This window comes from Ascaphus truei, chromosome 1, assembly GCF_040206685.1.
Source record: "Ascaphus truei isolate aAscTru1 chromosome 1, aAscTru1.hap1, whole genome shotgun sequence".
Taxonomy (NCBI): Eukaryota; Metazoa; Chordata; class Amphibia; order Anura; family Ascaphidae; genus Ascaphus; species Ascaphus truei.
In genome coordinates this window covers 60,144,973-60,158,732 of record NC_134483.1, presented here as the reverse complement: position 1 = coordinate 60,158,732, position 13,760 = coordinate 60,144,973, and the positions used below count along the sequence as shown (strand labels likewise).

Here is a 13,760-nt window from a genome sequence, read left to right as displayed (position 1 = left end):
TGGTACAGGAAAACCCCATATCAACTACTGGCAGCCCCTGCCTGTACCAGGGCTTACTGCCAGGAGGGAAGCAAACTAGTCGCCACAGATGGCATGGCTACATTTGTTTTCTTTAGTATTATTAATTTTAAATCCCCAATAATTCATGCTGGTTTTGTTTTTGCATACCAGGCCGTACCTGCCCACTTTCAGCACTGCCTGTGACTGGCTGGCCATGTTAATGATATAATCAATCAGTAAAACAGAAGCCTATTAATATCAGAAAGATTCGGCTTCAAGCAGACCATAAAAAAAAATCCATGTGTAAAATAAAATAACACCATGTAACCTGGAGGTCAAATGTGCGCTAACCTTCCTGATGGAATATTCCGGAATCTCCTGTTGAAATAGTGTTATCATACTCGGCACAGATTGATATTGCAGCATGTTCATTTTGAAATGTGAATTCTTCATCGTGCTCCTTCTTTTACAAGTGGCCTGTAAGAAACGCAAATGACTTAATAGTTGTTGCACAAAATGGTACAAATGAGAGTTTCTTTATAACTGCGCATCAATGTATTAATGATCCTCTCTGTCACCTTCCTTACAAAGTGAACTTGACTCACCGTGGTTTCTCCTGGCACACTTTCAAAAAGAGAACCCCTTGACATGCGCCAGGCTCCTCCCTTGACCTTTCCACCCTTCTACCTTAGAGCTGGGGGTTGATGCGTCGTGGGGTGGGGTCTTGAGGGGGTATCTTTTAAGAAGACGGGAAGGGGTATTCCACTCCCCATTGCTGTTGTTCACAGATAGGGTGACCAGATTTCCAAAAGTAAAAACCGGGACACAATAAAAATGTATTTCTAAAATTACATTGCTTAAAAATAAATATAATGCTATTTGTCCAATAGCGTCACCATTTATACTGTCTCCACACCTCCTCCACTATCTCTCACACAGACACACAGACACACAGACACACAGACTCCCTCCCCCCCAGTCTGTGTGTCTCTCCCACACTGGTAGCTTTTGTCTCAGGAAGGGGCTATGCCCCCAAAACGTTCCTATAGCTCTTCCCATTACTATGCAGTAAAACTTGGAACATGTTTGCAGTACAGAACCAATACATCTCTCCCCCCAGGTCTGTGTGTGTGTCTCTCTCTCTCTCTCTCTCTCTCTCTCTCTCTCTCTCTCTCTCTCTCTCTCTCTCCCTCTCTCTCTCTCCCCCTCTCTCTCTCTCTCCCTCTCTCTCTCTCTCCCTCTCTCTCTCTCTCCCTCTCTCTCCCCCTCTCTCTCTTTCCCCCTCTCTCTCTTTCCCCCTCTCTCTCTCTTTCCCCCTCTCTCTCTTTCCCCCTCTCCCTCTCTCTCTCTTTCCCCCTCTCCCTCTCTGTCTCTTTCCCCCTCTCTCTCTCTCTCTTTCCCCCTCTCCCTCCCTCTCTCTCTCTCTCTCTTTCCCCCTCTCCCTCTCTCTCTCTCTTTCCCCCTCTCCCTCTCTCTCTCTCTTTCCCCCTCTCCCTCTCTCTCTCTCTTTCCCCCTCTCCCTCTCTCTCTCTCTTTCCCCCTCTCCCTCTCTTTCTCTCTTTCCCCCTCTCCCTCTCTCTCTCTCTTTCTCCCTAGGTCTGTGTGTGTTTGTGTATATCTCTCTCCCCAGGTCCGTGTGTGTCTCTCTCTCCCCCCAGGTCTGTGTGTGTTTGTGTGTCTCTCCACTGTCTCTCCAGACCCTACCATTCACGGGAGCAGGAGGGTGTCCATTTTTGGCCCTGGTAGCAGACAGCAGAAGTACTCACTGACTTACTGAAAGGCTCCTCTGCTGCTAACCCCACCCCCATCCTCCTCTACCAGGCCAATCATCTGCTCTCCTCCCGACCCCGCCCTTCTCTGCTGCTAACCCCACCCCCATCATCTACCAGGCCAAACATCTACTCTGCTCTCCTCCCCACCCTTCTCTGCTGCTATCCCCAGCCCTATCATATATCAGGCCAATCACCTGCTCTGCTCTCCTCCCCGGCATCTGCTGCTGCTGTGCCAATCATCTGCTCTTCTCCCCAACGGCATCCCCTGCTCTGGGACACTCAGCATAACCGGGACACTCAGCAAAAACCGGGACATTTCAGGGTATGTCGGCGCACAGGGACACATCATAAAAAAACGGAACTGTCCCAGCTACACCGGGATGTCTGGTCACCCTATTCACAGATCACATCAGAGTGAGGAGTGAAAGTGCATTCAGCTAGGTCCCCAGTAAATGCTGCAGCGCGCTATAGCCTGCGCTGCACGAACAAGAACTGCCCCTCAATGGGGCTGGGCCCACTATGTACCTTGGCGCGCATTTGGCAGCCGCGCTCTACGACGAGTTTTTGCAAAGACAACAAAATTGTCTTTACAACTTGTAATGGAGGGCTGGCCACGCCCCCCCCCCCCAACGGTTCAGCCAATGAGGACGAACCAGCCGAGTGAGGTCATGGCCATGCCCCTGCAACACCCCCACCACGCCCCTGTCGCAATCTCCTGCAGCTCACTGCAGATCACGGTTTCCACACGTGCACATGCCGCCACCCCGCGGGGCGCGCGTGCTACAGTAAAGACTGGGGCCGAAGCGGGCCCAACAGAGTTCCAGATTGCCGGTCCCCAGAGTTCCAGGTCGCAGCAGCTGAGTTCCAGGTCGCAGCAGCAGCAGCTGAGATCCAGGTTTCAGGTGTCTGAGGCTTCGGCCCCTAGTCTTCACTGTAGCACGCGTACCCAGTGTGGTGGCAGCGCGTGCACGTGTGGAAACTGCGATCTGCGATCTGTGGTGAGCTGCAGGAGATTGTGATGGGGGAGGGGGGGGCATGGCGGGGGTGTTGCAGGGGCATGGCCATGATCTCACGCGGCTGGTTCGCCCTCATTCGCTGAACCACCGGGGGGCGTGACCAGCCCTCCGTCACAAGTTGTAAAGACAATTTTATTGTCTTTGCAAAAACTCGTCGTAGAGTGCGGCTGCCAAATGCGCGCCAGGGTACATAGTGGGCCCAGCCCCATTGAGGGGCAGTTCTGTTCGTGCAGCGAATGCTGCAGCATTTACTGGGGACCTAGCCTGAGTGCGGTGAAGTGGTGATGATGGCGGGCGTTCAGGTGTTAATGAGGCAGCTGCAGGAGGAGGCGAGGGAGCACGAGGTGGCTGCCGCATGAACTGCAGACTCTGCTGAGCGGAGCGGCTGTGGCTTTGTCCAGTGGTGAGATGTATAGAAGCAGAGGTTGGGCTCCAGCGGAGACCTCCAGCGGGACACGTGGACTGAGCCGGGGAGAGCCAGTACGACCTCCCAACAGGCTAAGCACGGAAGGACAGCATGTGGCATCGGCATGCAGCAGGGAGTGAAGCGAGAGCTACAAGGACAGCTGTGGGTAAGAGGAGAGCCCTGGGTCCTAGGCCTACAGCATTAAATGTGGTAGTAACCCCTTATATCCCAGTGATGCCTCAGGTGGAGTCTGGTTGATTGTAAGGCCTTGGTTGTCCCCTTGGGAGTGAGGAACAGGTGATCTGGATCTAGCCAAAGCGGGGTCAGGCTGTACTACCATTTGTGGGTGGGGTGGGTTATTTGGCAAGCTTGCCACATCAGGCTGTGGCAGTAGTGAGTGATGTAGTGGTAAGAGAACCAGGGGCCGGGTGCCCTCCTGGCTGTCGGGCCTCTATCCGCAGAGCGATGAACCTAGTGGCCCTGTTAAGAGGTGTGCTGGTAGCCATGAAAAAACAGGCAAGGGGGCCTACAGGCGGCCCGGGTAAAGGGCTGGTAGCAGCTTGAGCAGCGGCGGATGGTGCGAACTTGGGAGTGGCCGCAGCATTAGTGGACCCCTTGCCTGTGCTAGCGGGGGCCAGTGCTAGCCCATCAGGGCCAATAGTAGGTGTGGAGACTGTGCCTGTCATGGAGGCAAAGCTACGGACATTCCCCCAGCTCCTATGTTGGGGTAGTTGAGGCAGGAAAAGTCTCTGATGTTTGCTTCATGGATGCGTATGTGTGACGGGGAGGAAAGGGTTAATACCTGATTTGCCATGCATTACTCTTGTTGCCCTGTCCTCGCCATTTTTATTCCCCATTTGCAGGCCATTCCCTGTCTGCGAGGGTAAAAGACAAGATGCGTTGCTTGCCATACCCTCTAACCGACACATGATGGCAGATCTTAAATGTAAGGCAGGAGATATTTTTTTGTAAGTCCAAGCAGGAATTACTTGGACATCCAGCTGTGATATGGGTGAATGAGCTGGGGCTATTTTTATGACCAAGCCTCAAAGGGCTGTAGTTATTTTTATGACGGAGCCTCAAAAGGCTCTCGCAGATTTAGAGTCCCCCTGTCTAAAAGAGTGTCAATTATGAAAAGACCCAGAGACCCATAATGTATACAATACTGGCATACTGATGCACAGCAGATGTCAGGCTAGTGACATTTATTGGTCAAAAAGTAGACTTAGTGGTGCCAAGTTATGGGTGTAGCCCAGGTATGCTAAGTGGCATGGGCGTCAACCTGGCCCATGCGCCCTGCCCACCGGACAGCCCTGTTGACCGGTCTTATGAACTGTGGGTAACTTGGCTATTCGTGGGTTTTTTTGTTCCCACGAGGGGATTGGATCCACATGTTAAAGATAGCTTTGGGCAGTCTATAACTGTGGCCCCCCAGGTATCCCCAGTGTGATTACTGAATTTTAATCCATGATGTAAAGATGCTAGACTTTGTTCCAGCACAGCAGCAACCAGTCCAGGAGTGAAGGGGTTAACAACCACATAACCACAGGACTTTTAAAACCAAGGCTGCATTTCTTGCGCTTGCAAGCAGAGGACAATTTCTTTTGTTTCAAAGGACAATTTCTTTCATTCCCTTATTCCAGTAAGTGTTGTTTTCAAGTGTATTCTGCAGATGTCGTGTGTTTGTCTATTAAGGAAATAAATCACAATTTATTTTGCAACTTGTTCTGTTCAATCAAGTACCCAGAAATATAAATGTGTTGATAAAAGTTGGTGTCATCGTGACAGTATGCGTGCATAACTAGCCCGTTGGGGTTGCACTTGCTAGCGGAGGTCAAGAAAAGATCTGCGGAAGGGAGTACATGGAGATATTTTCATTGCAGCCAGGCTATAGGGAGGCGGTAGCCAGGTCCAGCATAAAAGACGACGGCAAAAATGATATCGAGAGGAGGTTGTTCCCTCAGACGTCTTCAAACTGGCTTCAGGCGTTCTCTATCTTAGCGAACATAATAGGGGGAAAATCTCCTCACCTATGTTCAGCCCTTTTTTAAATACCAAGATATGACTGGGTTCGCGCAGAGACATAATGGTGGGATCGCGTGGTGGCTCTATGATGAGCAATTTCCCCAAAAGCTGGCTGTTCGCAAGCACTTATCCTGGGATTTGAAGGATATGGACTTGTTGATAAGGTTAATGACAACACAGAAGTCGGTCTCCATTCAGGGGGCAGTCAGTAGGAGGTTGCCCACTGGGCAGTCGGCATGCAGCAAGAAGAGGCACTGCTGGGCTGTTAATGAGGGCCAGTGCAGGCTCAGTAGTTGCAGATTCCGGCAAGAATGCTTGGCCTGTGGCGGGGCTCGCAGCGGCGAGGGTGGGCTGGCAGTGAGCAAGCCTTTTCCACAGTCTTCTGCAAGAGGCAGTTATGCCTGTGAACAGGGAAAAGACGGGCCATTAACTGGATTATTACATCAATAATGAGACGGTCAGGTTGTTATGGGGAGGATGTTAGTTGGGTTTCTGGATTCCTTTTGCAAAGATTCAGGTTATTTGGAAGCTAGGACCTCGTGGCGGTCCAGTGAAGAACTTAGTTCATGCTTCGGTTGCAGGGAGCAAGACCGATCAGCGGGGTAGGGGTTCATGAATCAAGTTGGGCGGGTTGTCTGGCAGCTTAGTCTGCTGAGTGAGGCGGCTAAGGTAGTTCCTTCAGGTCAGGCCTACTTTCCCCGGCCCCTTGCTGGTGCAGCTGCAGGTGAGGCCTTATAAGGTTTCGATAACGGCATATTGCCAGATGTGGATAGCTAGTTTGGATTTTGTGAGCAGGCTGTTGAGTACCCACTCCTTCCAAATAAGGTCTGAGGCGACAGCGGAGCGATCTGGTCTAGGTGTTGACGTGATTTGTTCAATCGGGAGATGGGAGCCGAACCGTTACCGTAGTTACGTTCGTTAGTGTAATAATTTTGCTTAGTGCTTTCCTGATTTAGTTTTGGTGTTACGGCACCCAACGTGGATTATCGGGAACGAATATGTCCATTGGGTGGTGAGACGGCGTAAGTTTGCCCTTTTGGGAAGAATTTGGGTTTGCACATGGAGCCTGCGGCGGTATTTTGGTGGAGTAAAAAGGGCCTAGGTTAAATTAGTTGCTGCCAGATATTAGTCCTCGCTCAGAAGAGGCGAGCTCCTCGAGTTTTGATCCTCCATGTCGGGGGCAATGACCATATTTCAGTTAAATCAATTAAATGAATCCAGGCAATAAAGCAGGATTTAGCACAAATTCAGGCCCGGTCTGGTGCTTTGCAAGTGTGGTGGCAAAACATTGGGTATGGGAAGGTTTGGTCGTGCGCCGGGCGGGGGCTTTTGAAAGTTGGGATGCAGTCAGGGGCTAGGGTTGTTGGCCACCCTGACTTTGACAAAATTAAAGAGGCTGTCAAGGACTCTTAGGGTGGCAGATGCAAGATGGACCTCATTGGCCTGAACAGCAGGAAGAAGTGACAATGTAACGGGGTTACAGGCAGGAGTCCAGGGCAGGCGGCAAGGTAGCGTTGTCAGGTCTCGGGCAGAAGTCAAAGGCAGGCAGCGAATACGTGTCATCGGGGTCACAGGCAGAGGTCAGCTGCGAGGAGGCAAAAACAGGACTGGGGCACAAGGCAGGGACAGGAACAAAGGAAAAGGGCTTGGGATGCAGGAAGAGGGCTTGGGACGTAGGAAGAGGGCTTGGGACGCAGGAACAGGACTGGGATAAAGAATAGAACTGGACAAGCCGAATAAAGGCAAGGACCTTTAATGCTAAACTAGGACCCAAGCAAGATACAGGCACAGAGAACAGGTGAGCAGAACAGGGAACGGGTCATGGCAGAAAAGAGTCACTAGAAACAAAACAAGGGCAAAGACTAAACCAGGAACAGGAAACTATAAAAGCAGGGAAAAGACAGAAGACAGGAACTTCTATAACCAAGAGGAAACTACAGAGGGAAATACCAGAGAAGACAGGAGCAGCAGCACACCCGGTGGACAACCAAGGAAACTGTGAATAAAGTGAGAGCGAAGTAGATATATCAGGAATGTCCCTGACAGAGGATTTGTTTCAACGGGACGGGTGCATTTATCTGATCTTGGCTTGGATTTATTTAATGTTACCATCCTGGATGGGTTAGAGCGGTACTGGCGTGTAGGCAGGTCCGGGGCTAATTTAAGGGGGTTAAATAGTCCCTTTGGTGGCGGGAGGTGTAAGTGCTGAGTAACCATGCCAGAAGGGGCTCTATGGGACGCTAATGCCTAGTGGTTGCACTTAATGGTGAGTGGGCAGGGCCCATTGTGCTGTGGGTACCTGGGGTCCATTCTTCTGGTGGGTCATCTGAGCATAGAAAACAAAGAACAAGGGAAGCGCAGCCGGGGCTGTGTGGTCCTTGGCTTGGGGGTGAGGACCATGGTTTGGATACCATTGGCCTTTATAGGTTGGGGAGCATTCTGGCAGCATTAGCACTTCCTGTTGTCTATAATAACATTTAATAAAAACCGTAGCCAATTAATTTCAAGATCATTGTCTGTCTTTAATCATGGGTATGCTAAATGTTTATGGTGGGAGTGACTCGCAGGCTCTGAGGTAAAATAATACTGAACTGATACATTTGTATTATATTGAAAGACTGATGACTGATGGGGCTACAATGAACTAACAGTGAAGAGGCTCTTAACTTGGATAAGTGAGCAGTAATGGGCCTCTCAAGAAAACGTGTCCTCTTATTATCACCTTAATATCCTTTTTGAGAAGTAATGACAATGGGTGCATGTAAGTCATAGTATAAAAAGAAAATGTGTAGTCCTTGATCTAATACCATGTCTTGTTTTTTAAGACTTTCCTTTACACAATTGGTTGTGCCTAATAATAACAGACCTGCATGGACATTGTTCTCATTCTACAACAGGGGGCGCTCAACTCCAGTCCTCAACTCCCCCCAACAGGTCAGGTTATAAGTGTAACCCAGGTCCCCCTTGTCCCCCTGGTCCTCCCATAGCCCCCTACATCCTGGAACGGGTGCACTAGGCAGCAGAGGCAGGGGGCAGGTTCCGGCGCCGATGGGAAGGTTGCGCAGTTGAGCGCACCACCGGAGGCTCCTGGCGGCTCCCTTTGCAGGGCGCCGCCATACTGTTCAGACGCGCGCATGCACAGTGCAGTTGCGCATGCGCAGAAGAATCCCCAAGTCCGGCGGGCATGTTGGGGTTGTTGCAGAGCGTCGGAAGGCACCGGCGGCCATTATTATGATTAATGATTATTATGATTATTATGCATATAGTAAATTGTTCTAATTATATCATTGTGTATTGTTTATTGTATGTGGGTCCTGTAACGGGGTTATTCTACACTATAGAATCCCGTACAGGTGGAGGCGCTACCGAGTATCGTTCCAGGATACAACCCAGGTTCCCAGCAGCGGAGGCTCAGGCCTCCTGTGAGCCACCCGGTATTGCACCCTACACACCATAGCTACACATCTCCCAGGTGATGGGGGAAAGTGCGCTACATAAGGACACGAGATATCCTTCAGGCATAGGAGCCACCTGTGCTGAAGCAGGGTTTGATAGAGCCACCTCTGCTGAAGTAGGGGCATCCTCAAAACCTAACCTTTTGGGGGGGCTTGGGGACTAGAGTTGAGAACCCCTGTTCTACAAGATGTTTTGCACATTGTGAAAGTAATGGTTACATTATATGCATTACATGGTTATTAGGCATTTTCAGAACGTTGCCTTGTGCATTGCAACAGTTGTTCTGCATATTCTGCAATTAACATGGCACCTCTATCGAATCTCCCCCAAACCACCCACAGCTGCAAAATACATACAAAACCTCTTCCCAAAAGTATCCTTCATCAAATAGGTTAAACAAATATAGTAAAGTGTGATCAACAACCTTTGAGCTTCTGAGAAGGTGGTGGTTACGAATGGCATGATGAAAAATGTATATAGTCCTTTGCAAGAAAGAAAACTTGTGTTATTGCTGCCGGTTAGACTCCTGTATTTCCAATGACATGTTCTGTTTTCTGCATAAGTCTATATGAAACTGCTCCACTAACCTATTTATTGCATTCGGTATTTTCAGAAAAGGTTGCAATAAAAATCTTGGATAAAACCAAGTTGGATCAGAAGACCCAGCGCCTGTTGTCTCGTGAGATTTCCAGCATGGAGAAGCTGCATCACCCAAACGTCATCAGACTTTATGAAGTGGTAGAGACGCTGTCAAAGCTGCACCTTGTGATGGAGTATGCCGGAGGAGGGGAGCTTTTTGCCAAAATTAGCACTGAAGGAAAGTTATCAGAATCAGAAAGTAAAATAATCTTCTCTCAGATACTGTCTGCTGTGAAACACATGGTAAGTAGTCTTCCTTATAGCCTGTTTCCAGATTGTTACCTTGTCATTGATGTTAATGTGCACGGATAAGAGGGGATGGGTCACAGCATTGGCAATTTGACTCCGTCCCTTCCTGAGATATCACTCCAGTTTGTGTTTAACTTGTGTAGCCCATATTCCCCCCTCTTCCCCCCCGTCTGGGAGAAGTTGCTGCTACATGGAGTGTGGTGGTGCATACCTGCTGGCTCACAGTAGATCTGAGTCTCCCGCATGGTGGTAGGGGAGGTCAGAACAGGCTTCTGGCGTATATATTAATTCGTACTCACGGTGACAGCGCCTCCATCTCGTGCAGGCCCCAGGAATGAGGGGAGCAATCTCTGCAGGAGAGTTCTTTTCCCTTCCGCTGATAGATTGAGGTCTCAGGCGGAAGGTATAGTGAAACAGGAACATTTTATTGCACACTGTAGATTTCACAGCATACACAACAACAATCAGATATTCGGGCCTTCACCCTCAGGATGTTTCCCTGGACACTCACTGCAGGTACAGAGCCCCCACAGCTGTCCTTGCTCTTCTCTTACTCCCTGGTGGAGTAAGAGGAATAGTCCCCCCACTCCACTCCCCTAAGGGAGGGAGTCCAAACTGTACAGAGCCCTGCCCAGTTATTCGGGTAGACCAGCCTCTCTCAAGGGTAGAGGCAAACTGATAAAAATCTGGAAGTGCAGCTCATTAAGTACAGGAAAAGCAGGAACCAGTCCTGAGTCCCTGATTGGACAAAAGGCCTGGTTGCACTGCCTCCCCTTATACTCACTGAAGCTGCATAGGAGTGGGGAAAACCCATGATTACTCCTGGCAAGCCTGCTATACTAGGACTTACTGCCAGGAGGAGGGCAGACTGGTAGCCAGTGAAACCAGGCCTGGCTACACCTGTCACAGCACATTTTCCACTTTTATGGGGTTTGGAGACTTGTCTAATCACAACTGGACTAGATTACCATGATCAGGTTAGCAACACTGAGGAAAACCTTGCCTGTTTTTATCTATACATGTCTATATAATCCAAGAGTGGCCAACTCCAGTCTTCAAGGGCCACCAACAAGTCAGGTTTTAAGGATATCCCTGAAAAAACACAATATACTGGCGCCTAAATAAACTGTGAACCTTAAAGTCCTGTCTGACCAGAAGATGATACAGTTCTTAATGTCCAAAACAATATCCAATGAGATCTTGATTGTAGTCTCATGACATGTGGAAATAGATAAGAAAAAAGAAAATCATAGTGCAACACTGACACAGATAGATTGTGAGAACACTAAACAAAATACTACATAAAACAACATAAAACAAAGAATAGCTAAAAAAATTAGTGCAATTTAATAAACACAATAAGACAACAATGCCTAAAATCGAGGAACACAAAACTGAGGGATCCTATCCAGATGGAGTAAAACTGGAATCCTACTCACGACAAAGTTGAAGATATATAGCCTTTATCAGCAGTTTAACCACTCCCTTGGTGCAGTCACTTCGTCAGGGGCTACCGTCACGAAACGCGTAGGGTGGATAGCAATCTATAGAGGACATTTATAGTGTGTCAGCAGTAAGGATAGTCTGGACTTTGTCAAGATTTCCTCCAATATTCACACTCTGAGAAGCTCTAGAGGCTTGCGGCCGGTGTCTGTATCTGCGGTACAGTTCCAGAACTTCCGGTGAATCCCGGTGACTGCGCATGCCCAACTACGTCATTAGACTGCGACGAGACCAGCGGGTCTGAAATCGAGGCAGCAGTGAATGTGGCGGCGGCGTCTTAGCCAGGAAAGCACTTTGTGGAGTGCTCTTCATAGGAACCCTGCACCAGGTAGTTCACTTTTAGCGCCCTAAAAGGTTCTCTTATGGCTTTCGGGAGCTGCTCAGTAGAAGAAATCTTCTATTTGGACTAGGTGGTAAAATGATGTGGCATTGACTATGCTTTTCACTTGCCATTGTTTAGCAAACTTGAGATTGGGCTGCCCACCTTCTCTGCTCATGTGATGGAGGCTGATATTGGAAGGTGCCTGAAAGAAAGAATAACTCTGAGTGCATACGGGTTTTTTCTGACCTGGTCACGTGTCTTATTCCACTATTATAATTTTTCTGCTCTTTTTGGTTTTATATGAGATAAACCATCTGCACCCCAAAAACTCCAGCATTGTAACGATCTATAGATTTGGGTTACCTGTGAGAATCCCAGGACCTGGGGGCTGCATTTGGACTGAATTCCTTGAGTCTATATACCAATTCAGTCAATTATTTACTATTTTACTCTTTTAATTGTCACTTTTTTCACTGGTTTTGTTGGTGGTGAGTGGTACAGCTATAGCGCTAAGCACATCTTTTCACATTCATCGTTTAGCAAAATGTCATTTATTCAATAGCAAGCTGATCTCAATTTAAAATTACTAATAATTTGTTAGCACTGGGATAAAAGATTGTTCCTTTGATAAAAAAAAGATGTAATTTTTAGCCTTGCAATATACATTTATTGATATAGCACATGAATTCCAGGAAAACTAGTCACTAAATCATTTCGTTACACTAGCTACCCGTGTTGTTACTTTATTACCATGAAAATATCTTACTACTATATTTATTTTACTTGTAGTTCATATAGTTTTTAACATTTTGAAAATTCATCATCGTGCTCCATGTCTTTTTAAGAGAGAATATCCCACTGTGATTACAATCTAATTGTGATAACTTAATTATTTATCCTTGATACAAATCTTCATTACATCTTTTCCCCTAAACCTGTCATAAGGAATATTATGTGTTTCACCTTTGTTCTTTCATCAGCGTGGGAGGAACCTGAAGCCCAGGGCTCTGCAATATGATATAGGCAACTCATGCTCTTAAAAGATTTAAAGGATACAGTCCATCAATTCTTATTGTACTTTCCTTTTTCCTCAGCACGATAACCAAATAATTCACAGGGACCTGAAAGCTGAAAACGTGTTCTATACAAGCAACACTTGTGTAAAGGTCGGAGACTTTGGATTTAGCACAATAAGTAAAAAAGATGAAACTCTGAACACCTTTTGTGGCTCTCCTCCATACGCCGCCCCCGAGCTTTTCCGGGACGAACACTACATTGGCATTTTGGTGGATATTTGGGCACTGGGTATACTTTTATACTTCATGGTGACAGGCAGTATGCCATTCCGAGCTGACACAGTGGCCAAACTAAAGAAGTGCATTCTGGATGGAACATACATTATCCCTGCATTTGTTTCCGAAGCTTGCCAGAGACTGATCAAGGGGATGCTCCAACCCATACCGTCTGAACGGTGCAGCGTAGATTACATCATGAATAGTGAATGGATGTGTGGAATCCAATACCCAAAGCCCTTGGAACCATTCAAACTGGATCCAAAGCATTTATTAGAGACAAGTATCCTCAAGGCTGAAGAATCGGAAGTGAAGAATACCCTAGAACATTTAGGGATTACCGGGGAGCACATTGTAAATAATCGTGGGAAAGACTCCCGGAGTTCAATAACTGGAATTTACAGAATTGTTCTTCACAGGATCCAGAAGAAGAGGGCAGTGGAGAGTATCCCGATCATAACAACCCCGGACTCAAAAGAAAAGAATACAAAGAAGCCTCATAGAACACGTCGAGAAATAAGGCACACATCTAAGTTTTGTTCAATTTTATAAATGGTATTTTCAATTGTTCACTGTAAATTGAACTTTTAACTGGTGGTCTTATTGCGTAGGCACCGTTTTTGTATTTTTAAAATAAATATTACATAATGCCCTTCAAAACAAATTTGTAATTGTGACAGCAGATTCTACAAACATGTTAGTCTCAAACAACATCTTCTTTGCAAAAAAAAAATGTAGGCTTCCACGCAGCCAGGTGCTTAATAGTGCCAGTGAGTTCATTTTTTTAATCAGTAGCACAGGTTAGCAACATGCAACGACAAACAATGAAAGCAGCAATCCCCTGTCCCCCTGAACTGCACTTTTTCAGCATTGGGGCCTTTTCGTTTCAGAGAAATTTGCCTTTGCTGCTTATTCCCCCCACCCCACCCCCCTCCCCTTTGGGAAATCAATATGGCCGCTGTGTCATCTCGCTCTGGTGAGCCAATAGGAAGCTACGATATTATTGGGGTATCGCGGACTCTTGTCAGATTACACCAGCAGCCATCTTGAAAAAAAAAAAATTCAGTTCACCTGCAAATA

General features: G+C 47.6%; 1 protein-coding gene across 3 annotated transcripts in view; it reads left to right on the top strand.

Annotated features, from left to right (window-relative positions):
- The window catches only part of NIM1K (NIM1 serine/threonine protein kinase), a 99,642-nt gene extending 86,371 nt beyond the window's left edge, over positions 1-13,271 (top strand). For all 3 annotated transcript variants that reach the window (XM_075588986.1, XM_075588997.1, XM_075588992.1), the window contains exons 3-4: positions 9,289-9,557; positions 12,483-13,271. In XM_075588986.1, coding sequence (XP_075445101.1) covers positions 9,289-9,557; positions 12,483-13,232 — 1,019 coding nt within the window. In that variant the 3' untranslated portion in view covers positions 13,233-13,271. The remainder of the gene's footprint in view (positions 1-9,288; positions 9,558-12,482) is intronic.
- The last annotated feature ends 489 nt before the right edge of the window (positions 13,272-13,760 follow it).